At 53.0% G+C, this 20964-nt stretch overlaps 1 protein-coding gene across 2 annotated transcripts; it reads right to left on the bottom strand.

The window, feature by feature from the left end:
• Nucleotides 1–4727: 4727 nt before the first annotated feature.
• On the bottom strand, nucleotides 4728–20748 carry SLC35F6 (solute carrier family 35 member F6). 2 transcript variants are annotated; one of them, XM_043917383.1, is made up of 7 exons: nucleotides 20545–20667; nucleotides 18343–18837; nucleotides 11679–11751; nucleotides 10427–10598; nucleotides 9710–9922; nucleotides 8912–9022; nucleotides 4728–7397 (listed from the first exon to the last, which is right to left on the bottom strand). In XM_043917383.1, exons 2-7 carry the CDS (start codon nucleotides 18465–18467, stop codon nucleotides 6928–6930), a joined length of 1164 nt encoding a protein of 387 aa, XP_043773318.1. In that variant the 5' UTR covers nucleotides 18468–18837; nucleotides 20545–20667; the 3' UTR covers nucleotides 4728–6927. The 2 variants fall into 2 exon arrangements, with proteins under 2 accessions (XP_043773318.1, XP_043773319.1); XM_043917384.1 differs by lacking the exon at nucleotides 18343–18837 and having other exon boundaries at nucleotides 20545–20748.
• Between the last annotated feature and the right edge of the window lie 216 nt (nucleotides 20749–20964).

Below are 20964 nucleotides of genomic sequence, written 5' to 3'. Positions count from 1 at the left end.
TAGAGACAGAAAGGTAGGATGGTGGTTGCTAGGGGCTGGGGGAAGGGAGGAAAGGAGAGTTATTGTTTAATGGGTATAGAGTTTTTGTTTGGTAAAATGAAAAAGTTCTGCAGATGAGTGATGGGTGACAGCTGCACAGCAAATGTAAATGTACTTAATGCCACTGAACTCTACTCTTACTAATGGTCAATGTGGTCAGTTTTATGTTGTGTATATTTTACCACAATAAGAAAGAAAGGGAGGAGAGAAAGAAAGGAAGGAAGGAAGGATATGGGAGGAGGGGAAGGAAAAGGTAGGGGAGGCAAGGAAGGAAAGGAATGTTTGGTTGAACCCATTGAGATATAGTCACATGACAGAAGGATGGTTGTTATTCAGTGACACAGAGGCAAGAAGTCCTACTATACTAGTCTTCAAGACCTGTAGTAAGACAAAGCAAATCTTCCCTCATTTTGCTTTAGACCTCGAGTGGCTGTCTTTGCCTTATTAGAAGTAAGTAGAAAGTAAGGTGGGTTTCCAGGTGGCTCAGTGGTAGAGAAATTGCCTGCCAATGTAGAAGATGCAGGAGACAAGGGTTCGATCTCTGGGTCTGGAAGATCTCCTGGAGTAGGAAATGGCAACCCCCTCCAGTATTCTTACCTGGAAAATACCATGGACTGAGGAGCTGAGCAGGCTGCTGTCCATAGGGTTGCAAAGAGTTGAACACAGTTGAACGACTGAGCACAAATGTTAGCACAACATTGCATCCCCAGTAGTTACTTACTGAGCGACTGAGGAACAACAGAAAATAAGATAGAAAACAGGTAAGTAAATAGTTAAATCACATTAGGGGATTTTAAGTAGAATATGGGAGACCCCTGTAAGTTAATGATCACTCAAGAGAGCAGGTTTACTTAACCACAAGACCAAGCAGTGCTTTCTTAGCAACAAAACCCCCAAACAATTAAGCAGTGGTGGCAGGAGACCCACATACTGCTCAGTGAGCTCAGCAAGTTACTGATCCCTAGGATATGCTCTCTGCACACATGAAAAACAATAATTTGTGAACTGCGCTTGACCATGGAGAGACATGAAAAGTATGAAAGACAAACAAGTTACCTAACTGTGAAGGGACCCATCCAGCATCAAAGTCAGGATCAGAATGGACACCAGGACCATCATCCTCAGAACAGGATTTGGCACTTCTGGGAGAATGGGAGGCTGGCCCAAGGACAAGAATTCTGATTTCTGGAGAGGCCAGGGCCAGTTCTTGTATATATGTGGGTCTGGGGCTGGCATCTGGCCACGTATCACCCTTTTTGAATGGCAGTGGGTGACTGAATTAATTATGAGTGAACTCTGCGCCCAGATGGGCTCCTTTTCTTTGGGTATTAAGGTAGACCATGAGCCCCAGGTAGCGCGAGTGGTAAAGAACCCACCTGCCACTGCAGGTTAGACGCAAGAGACGTGGATTGATCCCAGTGTCGGCAAGATCCCCTGGAGGAGGGCATGGCAACCCACTCCAGTAGTCTTGCCTGGCGAAACCCATGGACAGAGGAGCTTGGTGGGCTACAGTCCATGGGATCACACACAGTCAGACATGACTGAAGCGACTTAGCATGCATGCATGAGCCCTAACCACACTCCCCGGTGCCTCTTGCTGGTCAGCATGGAAGAGTCTCTGGATCATCAGTAGGAACAAAGACCACAGATTCCTGGAGACACCTGTGAATATATCTGATTCACTTCCTTTATCTGTGGGACAAGGAGACTGATGCCTGGAGATGCCTGTGAATATATCTGGCTTACTTCCTTTATCCATGGGACAAGGAGACTGATGCCTGGGAGAGGAAGGGGCTTCTCAGGCCACTAGTTAGAGCAAGATCTGGAACTCTGGATTCACAGTCAAGAACTCTACTCACTGCATCAAGCGGCAATGGAACCCAAGTCTTTACCTTAGAATGAGGAACAGAACCTGGGAATAATACTCTGCATTGAATTTTGGTGGCCCTTTCCTCCTCTGACATTTATTTTATAAATAAAAGCAAACAAACACTATTTTGTACTGATGACTTCTGATTTTGGATGCCCATGGTGATCTCCCTCCCCCTTAGCTGTTCCAGAATCTGGGTGAGAGTTCCTGCCTACCTTGAGAAGGTAACAACTAACTCTCAACAACAGGCAGACTGGGTTGACGTGGGTCTACAGTCCTTTAAGGCAGCATCTCCTTGAGTTGGCTGGCTGGAGCTGTGCTTGGGGATGCTCTGTGGGTCCACTGGTGATGGGGGGTGGGCTGAGCAGTCTGGTCCAGGAGACCCAGTCTTTGGTGACAGCCAAGAGCTCGAAAATGTAAGTCTACCCTTTGAATGGCAATGGCTCTGATCTTCATCCTCTCCACCATTTCTCTAGTTTGAAAGTGTTGCCGCTCACCTGTGTCCTACTCTTTGAGATCCCATGGACTGTAGCCCGCCAGGCTCCTCTGTCTATGGGATTCTCCAGGCAAGAATACTGGAATGGGTTGCTATGCCCTCCTCCAGAGGATCTTCCTGATCCAGGTATCAAACTCAGGTCTCCTGCATTGCAGGCAGGTTCTTTACCATCTGATTTACCATGGAAGCCCTTCTCTAGTTTAGACCCTAATTAACCAGAGTGTTTTTTTTGTTGTTGTTTAATTTTTTGGCCACACCACACGGCTTGTGGGATGCTTGTTCCCTGGTTAGAGATTGGATTCGCATCCCCTGCATTGGAAGCATGGAGTCTGGACCACCAGGGAAGTCCCCAATGGGTGTTTTACCAGTCTCTGCCTTTAGTATCTCCTGAGGCTAGTCAAAACTGTCTCCATATAACAACCGGGTGATCTTTCCAAACAATTTGGGTTTCATCACTCCTTTGGCACCCTGCTATCTAAGGATGGAGTTCTGGTGGCTCAGCAAAGCCTAAAAAGTACAGCACTACCCAGGGGCCTGTGCCACTCTCTGGCCTTGTCTCTTGCCACTGTATTGTACTCATGGCCGGCAAACCAACCTACTCACCTGCAGCTCTTGAATTCATTATCTGGTTACACACTTAACACATTTCTGTACTTTCACCAGCCATTCCTTGCTCCTAGAATATGACTTTCCTCTTCCTCTCCTCCCAGCCTGGAAGACACCTGCTCATTCTGCAACACGGGTTCCAAAGGAGCTGACAGCTCTGGGCTCTGAGCCGCTCTCCCTGGCCCCATCGCCCCCACCCTCAGACAAAGGCCTCTCACTAGGAAACATCTGCTGGGCTCCAACTCCTTCCTTACACAGCGGTCTCTCTGGTTTTCTCTGATGGATCCAGTTCTTGGAGCACTTCAGTTCTCAATTCAGTTTGAATTATGGGATAGAAATATAGTTTTTTTTTTTTTGACAAGACAGATGTAAAAAACAAACTTATAGTTACTAGGCGGGAAAGGGAAGGGATAAATTGGAAGGTTGGGATTGACATATACACACTATCATATATAAAATAGATAACTAATAAGGACCTACTTACTATACAGCACAGTGAACTCTACTCAATACTCTGTAGTGACCTATAAGAAAAGGCCATTATAGAGGCCTTTTATCTGTCTATCTAAACAAGAGTGGATATATGTGTAACTGATTCACTTTGCTATATAGCAAAAAAAAAAAAAAAAAAAACCCTTTTTATTTTTATTTTTGGTTGCACTATGTTGCAAGCAGGATCTTAGTGCCCTGACCAGGGATTGAACCCATGCCTCCTGCAGTGCTGCAATGGAGGCATGGAGTCTTAACCACGGGACCACCAGACAAGTCCCTAATACAACATTTTACATCAACTATACTCCGATAAAAATTCTCTAAAACATGAAAAAAAAATTTTTTTGACAAAGAGTTCTTACTGAAGAAGGGCAATCTATAAACTTTTACGGCTATAGGAGGAACCCCCTGATGACCTCAGATTTTCAAAGGATGTAGTCAACAGAAAGCCAGGTGGCCTCTTAACCAAGGGAAACATGAAAGAAAAAAATCAATCTGCAAGCACATCAGGGAGGTGAACACACTTAGGAAGCAAAGAACCTCCCTCTTGTAGGCAGCCAAGGTCTGGAGAGGTAACATCACTTGTCTAAAGCCACAGTCAAGGAGGGGTGGACTGAGAACACAGCTCTCTGACGCCCTTTCTGCTTCTTCCCCGCAACACCACATGGCCATTCAGTCCAATCCTCCTACCGTCCTCATCAGGGGCCTCTGACCGCCTTGAGTGCTGTTCGATTGTTAAGAGACCTTTGGACGAGTGAAGGCAAACGCAACCGCCTGGCATGGTCATAAGTCTCTCTTGGGGGCAGTGAGCCCGAGAGCCCCTCCAGGGCCTGGATGGCAGTCCTGGAGGATGCTCCAGCCCCAGGGTTTTCCAGGACCACTGTGAATGGGGCAGAGACTGGTCAGTTCACAACAATGCAGATGGCCTGAATAACACTGTATCTGAGCCGATGTTTATAAGTCTATTATCAGTCAATTCTAATTTTGGGGTCCAGGGCCCTCTTACCTTGCTCAGAGCAGTAGGCCACAGCTGCAGACGTTCCCCACAACCCTTGAGACTCAGTGGGAGAGTAGGGATCCTACCCCCTCCACCCCCATGACCAGAACGACACAGCACAGCCTCTCACACTCATCCTCTGAAGCCCCCCAGAGACCAGGACAGAGATGACACACCTCCACGGTCCGGAGGGGTACTTAGGTTCAACATAAAAATTTCACAAGGCATCCTGTTTTATCTTATAATCGACATGAGGTTTACACTCTACTCCACAATAGTGTAACAAAAGATGCCACCACCCCCCCACAAGCAAAACTGATGCTCCGCGCCAGGGCTCTGTTGGGACCTCAGTGCCTGACAGTCACCCTGGTGGGCAGAGCAGCCTGACAGGACACTCCACTGTAAGCACTTACAGGCACCTTCCATTTATTATCTTAGGTTAATGCCCACAGCCACCCTGTGAGACACAGGCCTCCCCATTTTAGAGATGTGAAGACCTAAAGCAAGGTGCCGGAGTTGGTGGCAGGCCTATGATTCCCCCTCCCCATGCTCTGCTGCCCCTCACTCCACAACCCTTCAATGCTAAAATCCACAGTTCATGATTTGTGTACTTTAGCCAGTCCTGGACTCTTGGTTCAGGCTCCCAGCCCTACTCCAATGGGAGAACGGGACGGGCAAGGACTGAGAACCAGCAAATTTGTCTTTGCCAGTCCCTGTCTCTGTGCATTCTTGAGAAGTGTCATTCTCTCTGGGCTTCAACTTCTTCATGTGAACAATGGGGGTTGGGGCTGGATGATTTCTCTGGTGCATTAGAGTTTTTCCATTCTGACATTCTAGACATCACCTCCAGGAATGTCCTAACCCTTGTGCTTCTTCCTTCTCACTAAAGAGAAAAGTCCATATTGCCAATTTCCCTTTGTTTTTTTTTAAATAAAAAGCCTGAAACAACACTGTAAGGCCCCTAAGCAGCTCTAGTCCCTACCTCCTCACTCTCCATCTCCTTCCTCCTGTGATACACACCATGGCCCAGAGGAGCTCAGGGCCCCCTGAGATTCAGAGTTGGGGGTACAGGATGGTAAGAACCTGCTGGATCCCCACAGCCTGCGGGCTTTGCTGGTCAGAGATTCCTTCCCCGATGATCTACTTTAAGGAAGGCATTTGGTGTTTTGTTTTCATGATGGAGCTGCCCAGGGGAGTGAACTGAGGCTCCAGAAACTGCCACAGAGTGAGGACCACTGGAAAGAAGGGCTGCTCAGCTCCCTGGGATCTCTGCTACCAGTTCCCTCTCCTCAGGGGTGGGTTACCAGGACAAGAGCACAGGATGGACCCCCACCCAAAGATCCCAGAGACACTCGTATCGTAGTGGGGCCACAGGTTTGGATCAGGCAGTCCGTGCTTGGAATACTGGCTCCAGGAGGACGTCATCTGACCTCCTCTGGGCCAGTTTTCTCATCCGCATCCACCTGTGCAGGCTGTTATGCACTAACATGTGCCTGGGATAGCAGCATCACTCTGAATGGTACACTCCCGGGAGACCCATCACCCTGGAGGGCTCTCCATGGAGTGTGGGTGCTGGGGGTGGAGCTGAGGCCCAAACACCCTCGACACCCCAGCCTGCCGCCCAGTCATGTAGCTGCATGGCCAGAGCCTTGGGCAGGAAAGCCCTTTGGGCCAAACAGCTTAGAACTCTGGGACTCAGCTTCCTCAGCTTTAAAATGGAAGCTGAATCAGAGTTCATAAAAACTGTTCTCAAGGGCTGACTGAAAACCCCCCTGTAATCTCTCCCAGGTGGGAAGCCCAGGGGGTGTGAGCGAGAAGGAGGAGCACCATGGGCATTTCCAGGAGGCATTTCCAATAAACGGGCTGTTCCTCCTTCCCCAGGTTGGTCCTACACCGTGGACACCTTGTACAGAGCAGGATGCCAAGGCCCAGAAGAACCAGGTACAGGGCTGGGGAGCACACAGCGTTTGCAGCAAGGCCCCGGCTGAAACCTCAGTCTCCAGAAAGAGTTAGGGAATATCTTACAAGTTTTAGAAAACGGGGTGCTTAGTTCTGTTAGAATTTGCTCACTGACCTCTCTTCCTGGGAGAACATTTAGCTTACGATTTAAGAGGAAGCCCTAGGGCTGCTTCAATTCTACCCCATGATTTAGCTCTAGTATTCCAGGGGGCTGGGGGGCTGGGGAAGCCTGGCAGGGGTTGGGCATGGCACCCGGGCCTCAGAGGGGGCTGGGTAACACCTCTCTGCACGGGTGGTGACAAAGGAAGACCTGGATGTTGTGGCAGTGACTGCCCTGGGTGGGGGTCGGTGGAGAGGGGGCTAGGTGAGGCCTCGGGGACAGAGCACTTGAGGTTCACCAGCCCACGTGACCTCAGCCTCAGGGTGAACAAGGAGCGTCCAGGTGGCGGCAGAGGCCCTGCAGGAGGCTCAGCTGGCGTTGTTGATGGCAGTCCGAGAGCCCCCCAGCAGCCTCTCACGCTCTCCTTCCTCGGCCGGGGGCCGGCCCCTGGACAGGCGGGCCAGCAGTGGGCGGTGCAGCCCATTGTAGAGGGCGGTGCCCGCCAGGAGGATGAGGAAGCCAAGGATCTGCAGCGGGTGGAAGGCCTCCCAGCCCAGCGCCAGGCTCAGCGCCCAGATGACAACGGTGCGCAGGCTGTCCAGCACCATGCGGGTGGTGGCGCTCAGCTCCTTGGTGACGCTGATGCCCGCAAAGTTGAAGAAGGCGATGCTGCTGATGTTGCCCAGCAGCGCCAGTGCGATGAGCGGCTGTCGGCCCACCTGGCAGAAGGCATCCAGCGCGTCCTCCAGCGTACCTCGAGGGTTTCCGCTGAAGGAGCCGGCAGGGATGTAGTACATGGGTATCAGCAGCAAGGAGAGGATCACGAAGCCAAAGAGGCCTGCAGGAGTGGAGGGAGCATGTCAGGTTCTCTGCTGGAGCCCCAGTCCCGCCCTGCCAGGGCTCTGCTGACCTCTGGCCACCCCTGCCAAGCTGCCCTCAAACCAGCTCCTTCCTTTCAGGTCCTGGAGGCATCCTGCTCGTTAGAAACTCAAAACTGCCTACTGAATGGGCTCTGGCTGCCCCTTCTCCACTTTTAACCTGTGTTTTCTGACTGGACCAAGAACAGGAAATACACTTCATATTGTGACCAGTGCACAAGCATGTACACACTGCCACAAAACAGCTATCCTTACAACATACAATGCTGTCTGACATTTTTTAAAATTCGGTTCTATTCACCGACAGAAGGATTGGCTTGCTCCAAGCACTACATTGCTCTCCCAAGTGTGGAGAAACACAGCTCTCTAATTCAGTGCCGTTGGTCTGTGACAAGGAGCTGGACTGGAATGTAAATCAAGGCACTGCTTCACTCAGGAGTAGCTTTCCTGGTGGCTCAGATGGTAAACAATCCACCTGCAATGTGGGAGACCCGGATTCAACACCTGGGTGGGGAAGATTCCCTGAAGGAGGAAATGGCTACCCACTCCAGTATTCTTGCCTGGAGAATCCTCATGAACAGAGGAGCCTGCCGGACTACAGTCTGTGGGGTCGCAAAGAGTCTGACACGACTGAGTGACTAATGCTTTCACTTTCACTCCAAAAGTTTTGCTAGAAAAAAAAAATAAGTGGAAGCGATCGGTGTGCTTGATGACATAGCTGATTTAGGTGGTTCATGTTCTGTCGTAAGCCCTCAGCTCACAGTGCGCCAGGCACAACCAGCTCCCTGAGGAGACCAAGGGTCATACCTTGGTCTAATCCACCCTGTTAGTTTTATATTTTTAAAGCACTGATTTTGATTTACTTTCCTGCTCAAAAACCTTTGGCAGTTTTTCCCTGCCTGTCATTTAAGATCTAAATCCACTTGCCTGATGTTCAAGGTTCTCTACAACATGGCCCTGACATATTCAATTCCTGGTTATTTCCCCAACATCAAACCTGTACCCCTGCCCAAACTATTCCTCACTGGTTTCCAAACTCATGTCCAGCTCCCCACATTTCCTCTCCGTCTGCAGTTCCCTCCTTCCCACTCTTGCCTGCTGAAACCTGCAGCTCAAATGCCACCTTCCCTGGGCCGTGACACTCAGATATGCCTGGCAAGTGAACTATCAGTTGAGTACAGGTGGCCTGCCTGCTCCTTTCTTGGTCAGTTCTAGGAAGTGGTCAGCTCCCCTAAAGTGCGGCTTGCATCTTATTCATCTTCCTCTCTGTCCTCCTTTAGCTCCTGGCTGAGTGCACGGCACATGTCAGAGTATTTGTCAACATGTACATGGTGAAGGGAAGGATGGGAGGTAGGAGGCTCACCCCCCCAGAGGTCCCCAGCACCCACCGGGCCCCCAACACGTTCTCTCCATGTGCCACCCTGCAGGGCTCACCCCACCCAGCGCCCTCCCACCAGCCCATGTTCACACGCACCCTCTGTGCCGACCGCCCGCAGTGGGTGCACGTTGTGCTTGTAGACGAACTTCTCCTCCAGCACCATCTGGATGGAGACGATGATCTGGGCCATGATGATCAACAGATCCCCTGTGGGAAGAAGGAGGGGCCCAGGGTGAGGCCAGGGCTCGGGGAGACAGCTCCCTCAGGGACGGAACAGCCCCCCATGGCCCCTGACTCTGCAGGGCATCCCTGAGCCTGATCTCCTGGCCCCCAAGGGGCGGGGCAGGCCAGCAGGCAGGCACTGTCAGCCCATCCCGTCTCAGGTGAGGCTCCAGAAGGCCCGGGGGTCTGAGGGCTGCACCACTGGGGTAAGTGGGTCTTTTGAGAAGCAACGGGGTTTGAGATGGACATTTCTGGCTTAATTCTGCCTCTGAGGGACCAGGGTGGCCACTTCACAGTAAAACTGCTGCAGGCCTTCCTTTCTGGGACCGTAAGACTGACAGTGATGACAAGCACAGTGCATAGTACTGGCTGATCGCTGGGTAAGTGCTCAGTAAACGTTCATGCGTTTCCTCTCCTGGATCCTGTAGGTTGTGTGGCTGTAAGTAAATGTAGCCCGAGCCCTCTCCCTCCTCCGACCTCCCCACTCCTTACCCACCCCTCCCTCATGATGCTTGGCCCTCACTTGCTCTCATCACTTCGAAAGCAGGTACAGGCCAACAGCTGGTACCCCGCACACCCTCCCCTGAGGCTTGTCAGGCAGCAGAGCCTGTCAAATGCTTTCTCCCCCGCCTCTGTGCTGGGCGACCCCTGGACGCCTGCCCCCAGCCACACCTGTGATGACTTCACTGAGCTTGTGCTGGCTGTCATGCTTGCTCAGGAGGTCGGCCAGGCCCACCACCACCAGCCCGGCGATGGTCGCGAGGATGCCCAGCCACTGGCTCAGCGCAAGCCTCCGTCCCAGGAAGGCCACCGAGAACAGGCCTGTGAAGATGATCACGGCTCCCCGCAGCATCTGGAAGCTGGAGGCACTGGTCATGTTCAGGGCTGGGAGAGGAGAGATGTGTGATGTGAGCTCCTGAGGGCCCGGTTGCTCTGTTCACTGAGGTGTCCTCAGGGCTAAAGGCAGGCCTGACACGTGCTAAGTACTCAGTGAATGCTGGTGGTATGTGTGTGTGTAAAGGGGTGTGTGTGTGTGTAAAGGGGGAGCTGAAGATGAGCTGTGTGTGTGTGTGTGTGTGTGTGTAAAGGGGGTGCTGAAGATGAGCTGTGTGTGTGTGTGTGTGTAAAGGGGGTGCTGAAGATGAGTTGATGAGGATGAGACAGAGGATGAGATGGTTGGATGGCATCCCCAACTCAATGGACATGAGTTTGAGTAAACTCCAGGAATTGGTGAGGGACAGGGAGGTCTGGCATGCTGTAGTCCATGCAAAGAGTCAGACACGACTGAGCTACTGAACTGAAGATGAGCTGGAGGTGGGGGAGGCTCTTTCACCAGCATCCCCCTGGGGCTACAGTTTGAGCCCTTGGCAGCCTGGCCTGGCGACTCACCCACATACATGATGCTGGTCCCTGTCATGTCGCAGAGGGCTGGGGGCAGGAAAAGGAGAGGGTTGAAGGGCTGCTGGGGATCTGCGCTGGTGTCTGGGTGCCGCGCAGCTCTGCACCGGAGGAGGTAGAAGGCAGCCAGGCAGGAGAACTCCCCCAGGAACATGCCCACTGCCTGCAGGGACAGACCAGGCCAGTTCAGAGCTGGAAGGAGGTTCGCCTGCAGCTAATTTTTTTTTTCTTTTGGCCATGCCACACAGTTTTGGGTTTCCCTGGTGGTTCAGATGGTAAAGAATCTGCCTGCAATGTAGGAGACCCAGGTTCGATCCCTGGGTGGGGAAGATCCCCTGGAGAATGGAATGGCTACCCACTCCAGTATTCTTGCCTGGAGAATCCCATGGACAGAGGAGCCTGGCGGGCTACAGTCCACGGGGTGGCAAAGAGTCAGACATGACTAAGCGACTAACAGTTTACACGGTTTTGGGATCTTAGTTCCCTACCAGAGATCAAACCCATGCCTTCGGCAGTGAAAGCACAGAGTCCTAACAACTGGACCACCAGGGAAGTCCCATAACAAAAATTTTTAAAAAGTAATCTTTCTTCAAATAAGAGTTTACCTATAAACCCAACATGTAAAACAGATAAATGCAGAGCTCCTGTGTGGGAGCTGCTGCCTCCTACGTCTACTCCTTAGTTCCTCAGACACCTCGATGGAAACCCTAAAGCTATAGAGCCTGGCCGGAAAACCCACCAGTCTAGGCCACTTCCTGGTCAAGCTCCAGATGGAGAAACTGAGACCCTGAGAGGCTTGAGAACTTATTTAAGGTCACAGAGCAAGTTGCTGGCAGAACTGAGGCTGAAATTTGTCTCACCCACTTCCTAGTCCAGCAATAAGGTACCTTCCATTGATGGTGCCTGCCCTGTCCCAGAGGGTCTAGGCTCCCCATGGTTGGAGAGCAAGTTTTACTAGGGGTTGATTTTTCCAAATGGGTCCTGACTTTGTCATGGTGAGGGCTGGCCTTACAGTGTCCAGGACATGACCACTCACCAGGACTTGTGCAGGCCTCCTACAGGGAACAGGGCCTTTGGCCCCTTTCAGGGGCACCCCACACCTTGGCCTGTGTTCTGGGGAGGGAGAGAGAGAAGTAGGGAGCAAGGGAAGACTCCACCCCTAGGACAGGAAACAGCAGGGCCTCAAGGGGGCACCCGCCCTGAGCCCTGGGAGACAGAGCTGGGAGAGGAGAGGCACAGATACCTGGAGGAAGGGGTGCTGAAAGCTGTGTTCCTGGCTCCCTCCACAGCCTGGGGCCACAAAGTTGTCCGCCCACCTGCAGCAGACAGAGAGAAGGTCAAACCCTGCAGTGCATGGGTTCCCTCACCTGGTCCCAGGCCTGCAGAGAGCTCACGCCTCCTGATGCCAAGAGGCGAGACTTAGGGGACTCAGCCCAGAGTGGGGTTCCCCCTTGAAGGGGCTAGTCTTCATAGTAAGCAGTCTTCACCTGGGAGTTGCGACAGTAAGCGGGGGCCTGGGCACCTTTAGCTGAAATCTCATGAACCGCTAGCAGAAATTTAGCATTTCTTCAAATTATACTATTGCAGGACCTACAACTCTGTCACACATGGAAATCACAGCTATTCTCATTTTCACATTCAAGTCATTGTAGATACTGTGAAGTATCACTTACACTCATCACTAGTCAAAAATTACAATAATTAGACCCACTGCTTGTAATTTCATGTGTTAAGAACTGCATGCACATACCTGTTACTATATTACAAACTGGCTTTTTTAATGTCTGGATAATCTTATTTCAATGCAATTAGCTTTTTCTGTAAGCCTTGGGGTTTTATTTGCACACTTCAAAACACTACTCTAGGCTTCACCAGACTATCAAAGGCCCCATGCTCAAAAAATATCGAGTCTCTGGTGTGCAGGTCACAGGGGCCCTGGGAAAGGGCCACCTGCCACAGACCGCCCGGTCACCTTCACATAACCTGAAGGGTCCAGCCAGTTTCTCTAGCAGTGGCTTAGAAGCAGGTGGCAAGGACATGGCACTGTGGAGCGGCCTGCCAGCCAGCGCCCAGCAGATGGGCTGACTCTGGCATGTGGCCCCACCGCGTCCAGAACCTGTCATGGCACAGTGCTCTGGGCAGCTGCTACCAACCATTCCGCACTGACCAACATCTGTCACTAAAGCTTTTGCCCCTGAATTTCATTTTCACTGGGCTGTGTTATGTCCCTGGAATCGAATCTCTCCTTCATCTGAAAGCCCTTCATATATCTGGAGATGTTTCCATCTTCTGAATCTTCTGGTTAAGCAGCTCCAGCCCTTGCTAACCTTTCCCTCCCTGGCTGCTGACTTCTGGAAGTGCTCCGGTGGGCCCAGGCCCAGACCCAAGGCATGTGATCTGGCCTGGATGGAATTGGGCAACAGGGAGGCCCCTCCCACGTATTGGACATCCTGGTTAGTTGACCTGGCTTGGACTGTTATCTGCCATATCACACTGCTGACTCAGGTCAACGCAGGCCTAGGGCTACTTTCTATGGGCCATTGACCTGCCTATGTTTCCCCCACACACCATAGCACCCCATGCATAGGCAGTGGCTATCTTTAAAGTGTGTGTGTGAGTTAAGTCACTTCAATCGTATCTGACACTTTGCGGCCCTATGGGCCATAGGGTCACCAGGCTCCTCTGTCCATGGGATTCTCCAGGCAAAAATACTGGAGTGGACTGCCATTTCCTCCATGAGGGGATCTTCCTGACCTAGGGATCGAACCCACGTCTCTTGCATCTCCTGTGCTGGCAGGCAGGTTCTTTACCACTAGCGCCACCTGGGACTTCTGAAATGTCTTTCCTAACAATATCTGTCAGCAGCTACACTGTGATCCCCACCCATCTTCCAGCTCCTCTCTGCACAAGCCTCGGCTCCCAGAGGGCAGGGAAGCCTTGTGCCTCCTGAGCCCCGAGGAGGGGCCACTCCACTTGCAGGTCTGGGTTTGACAAAGATCCTGAACCAGGGAGACCTGGGTTCGGTCCCTGGGTTGCGAAGATCCTCTAGAGAAGGAAATGGCAACCCAGTCCAGTATTCTTGCCTGGAGAATCCCCATGGACAGAGGAGCCTGGAGGGCTATAGTCCATGGGGTCATAAAGAGTCGGACACGGCTGAGTGAGGAACACACACAAGGCAGGACTTCCCTGGGAGCTCTGTCCCACAGCCTGGGGCAAGGGCACGATGCCCAGATGCAGGCAGCAGGCAGGGCGGGCTGAATGGTGATGGCAGCACGAAGCGGGAGGAAGAGACCACATCTACAAAGAAATCTGAACACATCCTAGGGCGAGTGAACAAAACAGGGCTATGGCAGACTTATCTCAAGGTGAGAGACCCCATCCACTCCCAAAGATGTGAGGAGGGATGTTAGGAACAGTGCTTGCTTGGGAACAGTGGAGGTCAAAGGGGAGCCGATGGGCCCTTAAGGAGAAGTGCTGATGTGCCTGGTTGGGAATGCAGAGGAAATCTGGGTTGGGGGATCAGGATGTAACCAGACCCAGTATCAAAGGAGCAAAGAAAGCCCCCACTAAGGACAGAAACTGCCTGTTCTCCAAGGGGTCTCACTTCTGCCTGATCTGCGGTAGATTCTGACTCGGGGATCCCTCCCCGTGCAGGAGAGGACCCGGCACATGGGCCAGCCGCCACCTGCATGGCCTACCCAGGTAGCCCACTCTCCTGCAGACTCATTGTCACAGTCAGAGCCCTGGTGGAGGGCCTGGGTGAGGCAGCTGAGTGAAACAGAGAGAAGCAGGGAGAGTGAAGAGGTCAAGCTTTACCAAGGGCAGACAGACAACGGCCCTGGAGCGAGTGAGCAGGTCAGAGAGAGTTCCCAGGGCTCCTCCAGGAGGAACAAGGGAGGTCTGGCAAGTTCGAAGTCAACCAGAAGCCTAGGACAAGGGCTGGTATGAAAGCCCCTTCTCCCTCCTGGGGCTGCACCCAGAGCACAGACCGGCAGGCTCAAGAAGACCCCCGATCTGGCGGTGGGGCCATCTCCTGGAACCCCCCTGGGCTACTGCCTGTGCATCTGATAGTCACAACTCACACCTGTGTCACTTTCTGGTCCCACAGTCACTGCCACTAGAGAGGATGTGAGCTCAGCCTCCAGGAACTTCCACAGCTTTCTTTGCTCCTAGAACCTTATTATACACAAGTTTAAACTGTTTGGGTTGAATAAATGGACTTCTAGACCCCACTGGACAAACAGGCAGGTGGTGGACTACAGTCCAAATGCACAGTGCTAATTTGCCACCTGGTCTGAGTGGCCCCCTGCTGGTGGGACCAGCCAGGCCTGCCCTTCCCTAGGGATGGGCACCTCAAGGAGTGCTGGAGGGATGGTGCTAAGCCTCCTCCCCTCCCCTGGTGCTGTCTCCTTTCTCCAAGGGTTGGGTCTGCCTGAACAGGCTGGACTGGGCAGGTTCCCAGCAGGGGAATTGGAACCTTTTTGTATCTAAGGGACTGGGGCAGGTTTACAGCCCCAGGGATTAGGTGTCAAGACAGGCTGCCCGGCCCAGCCTCTTTGGGCCAGGGAGGAGTCCAGGCCTGCAGTCACTTTGGGAAGGAGTCAGGCTTCCCATCTTGGCTCTGGGAAAGGTTTGGCTCACTGCGCAGAAATAGAAGCCCTCAGGTAGCACAGAACAAGGGCCAAAAGCTAGCCCTGGCTCATCTGGGGGTGACATCAGCGACTCCCCAATGGGATAGCATTTGTCTCCTTGAAAAACGCTTCCCTAACGTGTATTTATAAATGCACAGTTCATTGTGCACTGACTTTGTATCAGACCTGTACTACTCCTTGAACTGGCTGAGCACTTCATGTGGGCAGTGTGGTTTAAGTCTCATAACAAGGACCCTCATTTTAGAGACGGGGACTTTAGGCCTTGGGCAGGAGTGAGCCGTTTCAGCCTCATACAGTTAACGGGTGGATCTAGGGCCAAACGCACCTGCTTGAACTTATGTTCAGAAAAGGTAGCAGGATATATGGAAAGGTCAGCCTTCAGACTTTTGAATGTCACAGGTTGGGTGAGTTACAGATTTCTCACCTATAAAATGGGGATAATGATGCCAACACTGATGAACTCACAAAAGTAATAAATAAGACTTAAAAGACCTGGCAGATGGCAGGGAGTCAATAAAAGTTCTTTTCTGTCTCTTCTCCCTCTTTCTCCTCTGCTGTTATAATGCCGAAGAAGATGAAGCTTAGCAATTCTATGAAGACCTACAAGACCTTTTAGAACTAACACCAAAAAAAAAAAAAAAAAGATGTCTTTTTCATCACAGGGGACTGGAATACAAAAGGAGGAAGTCAGGAGACAACTGGAGTAACAGGCAAGTTTGGGCTTGGAATACAAAATGAAGCAGGACAAAAGGCTGAGTTTTGCCAAGAGAATGCACTGGTCATAGCAAACACCCTCTTCCAACAACACAAGAGACAACTCTACACATAGACATCACTATGTGATTAATACTGAAATCAGATTGATTATATTCTTTGTAGCCGAAGATGGAGAAGCTCTATACCGTCAGCAAAAACAAGACAGGGAGCTGATGGTGGCTCAGATAACGAACTCCTTATTGCAAAATTTTCCTCTGGGCTGGGTGGGTGTGGCCCCAGCTCCACTCGACCTGAGGCTTCCAGGGAGACTCCCTCCTCTGCGACCCATCCTGCAGAACGAGGAAGCTGGAGTGCCGAAAGAGTGAGGACAAACTTGGCCATCATCTCGGGAAGCTCCTGGTTTCACAGACAAGAAACCCAGGGGCCAGAGAAGGCTTGGGGCACACAGGGAAGTTCTAGTGCCCATGAGCCTCCACCCCCTGCTCTGTGCTTCTTCCTCAATACCAAGCACCTTCTTCCTCCTGATTCTTCCCACTTCCCTGGCTGAGGTGGGGCAAAGGTCAGCCCTGCAGGTGGGCCCTCTGCTCTCTGGACACTCTTTTCTGGGGACAGCTGTGGTCCCTAGGGCAGGAGGCCTGTGGGGACCCAGGAGACTCAGGCTGAGGCCACATGAGGAAGTGCCTCCCTTTGGCAGAAGCGGGTTTCCTTCAGAGTTCCCTGGGCCTCCGAGGCCTGCGGGGTGGGCTCGCCTTCCTGGGGGATGAGTCATGCTGCTGTGGCCTGGCCCAGTCAAAACTCCAGGCTCAGCATTCCCAGAGGGGTGTGTGTGTGTGTGTCTGCGTGGGGCTGGGGGTGGCGGTCAGAGGCTGAGGAAGTGGCTGGTGTGGCTGCCTCGGATTCATCAGTTGTGTGTCCTCTTCCCACAGAATCCGGGCCATTTCTGCTCGCATCCTGATGAGTCAGCCTCTTTCTCCAGCTCTGGACCTTAAGAAGGGCCCCAGGGCTTCTCCACCCTCTGGGTGTCATAGCAGGTGGCTCACGTGGTAAGACATGATGACAGCCCTTCCGTCTCTTAAGGCTAAGAAGACTCCTCAGGAGCTCTTACGCCATGTGTAAGAGGTGTGGCAGGGATTTTGTACCCATTTTATAGATGAAACTGAAGCTTGGAGAGGCCCAGTGACTCATCTAATCCCACAGCTGCCAAACCACATGCTCTCTCCTCTCCTACACTGCCCTCCCCATTGCAGGCTTTCTCCAGATTTCAGGCTTTCTCCAGCCGGCTTTAACCCCTTGGAAGCAATTATTCTGTGCTGCTCATAGGGTTGGGGGGAGGGGCAGCTGGCAAGGCTGCCCAGGACCCAGCAGGTCTAATGGCTGGAGAACATGGCCCCATGGCCCCTTCATGGGAGGGGTGGGCTTCACAGCCCACAGAAGTTTAGGAGGGAAGCTGAGCCTTCCTGAGTGAGTGTCTACTTGACCCTGGCTCTTTATGTGCAGAACCCCAGCTGGATTCAGGAGGATACAGTTCCAAAAGGCTCACTGGTTCTGGCAGACAGCCCCATGCAGTGCCAGGGGAGGCTGAAATGTCTGGTCTCTAGGAGGCGCACCAGCAGAAGGCCTGGTAGTCCGGGGAGAAGGAGCCACAGAAAGGAGAAGGGAGGGGACCTCTGCCCACACCCAGGGACCTGCCTGATCCATGACTTTCCCTTCTGCATGCAGGTGACCCCCAGCCCAGCCCAGCCCAGGCAGGCTGGCGCCTTGCAGGGCACCCAACCCTCCCGAGTGGGCAATGGCCTCCTCCAGCAGACAGCTGATCAATGGTCGCAGTCCACGTGCTCACGTCCACTTCCTCATCTGCTGTCTTCAGTCCTCCCAAGAAGCCGGGGAGGGAAACATCATGCTCACTAGACAGCCCAGACACTGCAAAAGGCCCCTGGAGACTCTAAACCTGAACCCTGAGAGAGCGCTGGGACAAAGGCTTCAGATGCTTGCCACCTGGCCCCAGAGCGAAGGCACTCCGATGGCAGGGAGGGGAGATGCCGCTGATAGGGTTACAGCATCCATAGGCACATGCTTGCCTGTTTTTGTCCAGGGAGGTGTAAGAGGAAGCCCCAAGGAAGAGGAAGTTTGGGGGACTGGACCAAAATGCTGAGAGCTAGGTTCTAGACACCAACCAGCTGAATCACATACACAAAAACTTTCCTTGGGACCTTGACTGTAAATTGTAGGGATTAACAACTCTAAATGCCCCTGAGAATGACTAGAGAAGTCCCCAGCCTCATCCTTATTGGCAGTTAAGAGCATGGATTCTAGAACCAGACTACTTAGGCTCAAAATCAAACTCTGTCCCTTCATAGCTCAGTTGAACTTGGACAAGCAAGTTCCTCTTTCCAGAATCTCACTTTCCTTATCCAGGGACAAGAAATGTATCTACCTCATAGGGTGATAATGAGAATTCATTAACTCACAAAAGGCAGCTGAGGCAGGACCTGGTACATGCTATTCTCTGTGTCTGTGTATTAGCTGGTTAGCACTTACTTGCTGTGGTCACATTCCCATCTGTCTGTTCCTGCTGGAAACTGGAGGTCAGAGTGTGATTTCAAATTGAAAATCCCCATCAGGATGTACAGCGCTGCTTTCCCATGTTCTTTCTCTGACAGCATCCTTCTCACAGTCTGGCCTCAGAACACTGCTGAGGGTCCAATACTAGGGCCTGTCACAGGGAGGGAGGCTCCTGCAAAGCCCCACAACAGGTCACAGGCAAGGGCTGGGTCCCCACGTGGAAGCCTCTTTCTGGCCTCTCAGGTGGCCTCTGGGGACAAAGCCTCCTGGGGCTGAGGATTTTCTGGTTTCTCACCAGACTGGTTTAGACCTCTTTAAGGAAGGAGCTGAGTCAGCACAGTAACCTCAGTAGTAACTCAGCTCTCCTTGGGGACAGTGGCCTTGGCAGATCACAGCCACCCTGTAAGTACCAGACTGAGGCTTTGGCTTGTGAGACTGATGGACAGTGACTTGTTCTGCGGCCTTCAGATCCTAAAAGAGATGGAAGACCTCAGGTGGAGTTTCCTTTATAGCTAAGTGCTCAGCAAGAGGAGCACCCTTCAGGAGGCCTCAGGGCCCAGGAGTCCAGCACAAGACACAGACACGGCTGGCCAGAGCCCAGTGGGAGAGACAGGTGGGCCCCACCCAGAGGTCCACTTTCCTGTGGAGAAGGGAGGACACTGTGTTTGTCAAGCATGTACACATCTGTCTCACCCACTGCAGATTCTAAGCATCTCAAAGGCCAGGACTTTCTCTTGGTCACTTCTGTCTTCTTCCCTGAGTCTAGGCTCCCATACTGTAAGTACCTTATATATGTCTGAGGAATTGAACAGAAGACCTCTCTTCAAGACCTCTCTTCTGGGGCATTTCTCACATCACTGATGGAGTGTGCTAGGGAAAAACACTCTAGAAAATGAGTAAGATACAACCATCCCCAGGACCCCCACGGGCCTGGGGCACCGCCCTCAGGGTGACTGGAGTGACTCCCCTTTGCTTCGAGCCTGGCAAGACCCAGGTGGAAGTGAGGTCTGACTGGGAGAGGGTCACTATCTACTGTCTTCCACATGCACCTTGGAACTGGCTCAGAGAAAGTCTGGGCTCTGGGTATTGGGGCTCTTGGTGGGCAGAGGGGCAGGAAGGCCCGGTGCCGAGCTAGGGACAGAGAAAGAGCCAAAGGGCCATCAAGAGAAGGGGCTGCCTTTTGGGGCCTCCTGCTTTTTACAAAGAGGAGACTGTGCTGGGTCCTGCTGCCTCATGACAGCCCCAGGTCATCAACTCCCAACCTTCTGAGAACTGTCCTTACGGGCCCATGAGCACCACACCCTCTGACATCAGAGCAGAACTCCCCCTGCCTGCCCTGTCTGGGTTAATAACACTCCTGTTCTCCCAGGCAGAAGCCCAGGAGCGACTATTTGATCCTGTGGGTCAGGCCTTGTGGTTTCACTCTGCACCTGGTTTCTCCCACCTGGCCCTTCCCTTCCCACCTCACCTCCACCTCCAAGGTCCCCTCATCTGCTGTGCAGCAGCCCTGGAGTGGTTTTCCCTCCAGCAAATTACTTTTCACCTTGACCACCAGGTTCACTGAATCACTTTCTCAAAAGCCCCTCTTTGATTGTGGGATAAAATCCAGCCTGGGCATTTGAAGCTAGTTACAATCCCCTTAGAACTGGCCTTGCTGCTCCTGCCTCGAGGTTCCCACCACAGCAGAAATTCCACCCAAGCTTCAAGGCCCAGTTGAAACCAGTTCTCCAGGAGGGGCCCATGGAGCACCCACTACTCTGTCATCGCAGCACTCTATGCTCACGGGTCACTCGGCTAACGTGGCATCTATCGTATCCCTCCCTGGCCCACAGTTCCTGGAGGGCCGCGCCCCTGATGCCACTTTGGAAGGGGCAGCGGAGAAGAACGCCCTCCCATTAAAGATGTTGAGTTGGAAAGTGACTCGCTGGGATCAAGCTGGGGCTCGGATCTCCAGCGAGGACACTGCTCGCTCCTCCTCGCATTCCCCGGTGCCTTGCACCTCTTGGGTGGTCCGTAAACCGCGTGAACCGATCAGAGAAAATGGGCTGGCTGGTGAGGCCAGGAACTGACAGCCGCGAAGGGCGAGGGCGCAGGAGGAGGGCGGGGGTCGCCAGCGCCCCTGCGGGCGGCTGCAGACCCTGCCAAGCCCCCACCCCTCCTGGCCAGGCCCGGACTCACTTTGCCGAGAGCGTGTTGATGGAGCCGGTGACGAGCATGAGCCCGGCCAGGAACAGCTGGTACTTGGTCCAGGCCATGGCGGCGGAAGCGGGGAGCGCGATGCTACAGGGACCCCCCGCAATCTCCGCGCTCGCTCGAGATGGTAGCTCGCTACCCGGTCACCCGGGGGTGTCCGGCGCGAGCGCTTCCGGGCCGGGAGTCACGTGACCCCGAAAAGGCCCCGCCCCGCGCCGGCTCGCTCCGCCCCAGGGAGGGCTCCGCGCCCGGGCTTCTGCGCACGCGACCTCTGTGCGGGTGCTCTCTCGAGCGGGATTTGCGAGCTAAGGTCCCCACAGAGTGACTGGCAAATCACGGCCCCAGGTCACCCCATCTGCAAAAGAGGCTGATGGGACGATGCAATGAGATTGCATCCGTGGATGT

The sequence above is a fragment of the Cervus elaphus genome, chromosome 11 (genome assembly GCF_910594005.1).
Source record: "Cervus elaphus chromosome 11, mCerEla1.1, whole genome shotgun sequence".
Lineage (NCBI taxonomy): Eukaryota > Metazoa > Chordata > Mammalia > Artiodactyla > Cervidae > Cervus > Cervus elaphus.
Note: the sequence above shows the minus strand (reverse complement) of the source record. Positions and strands in the feature narration are given on the sequence as shown.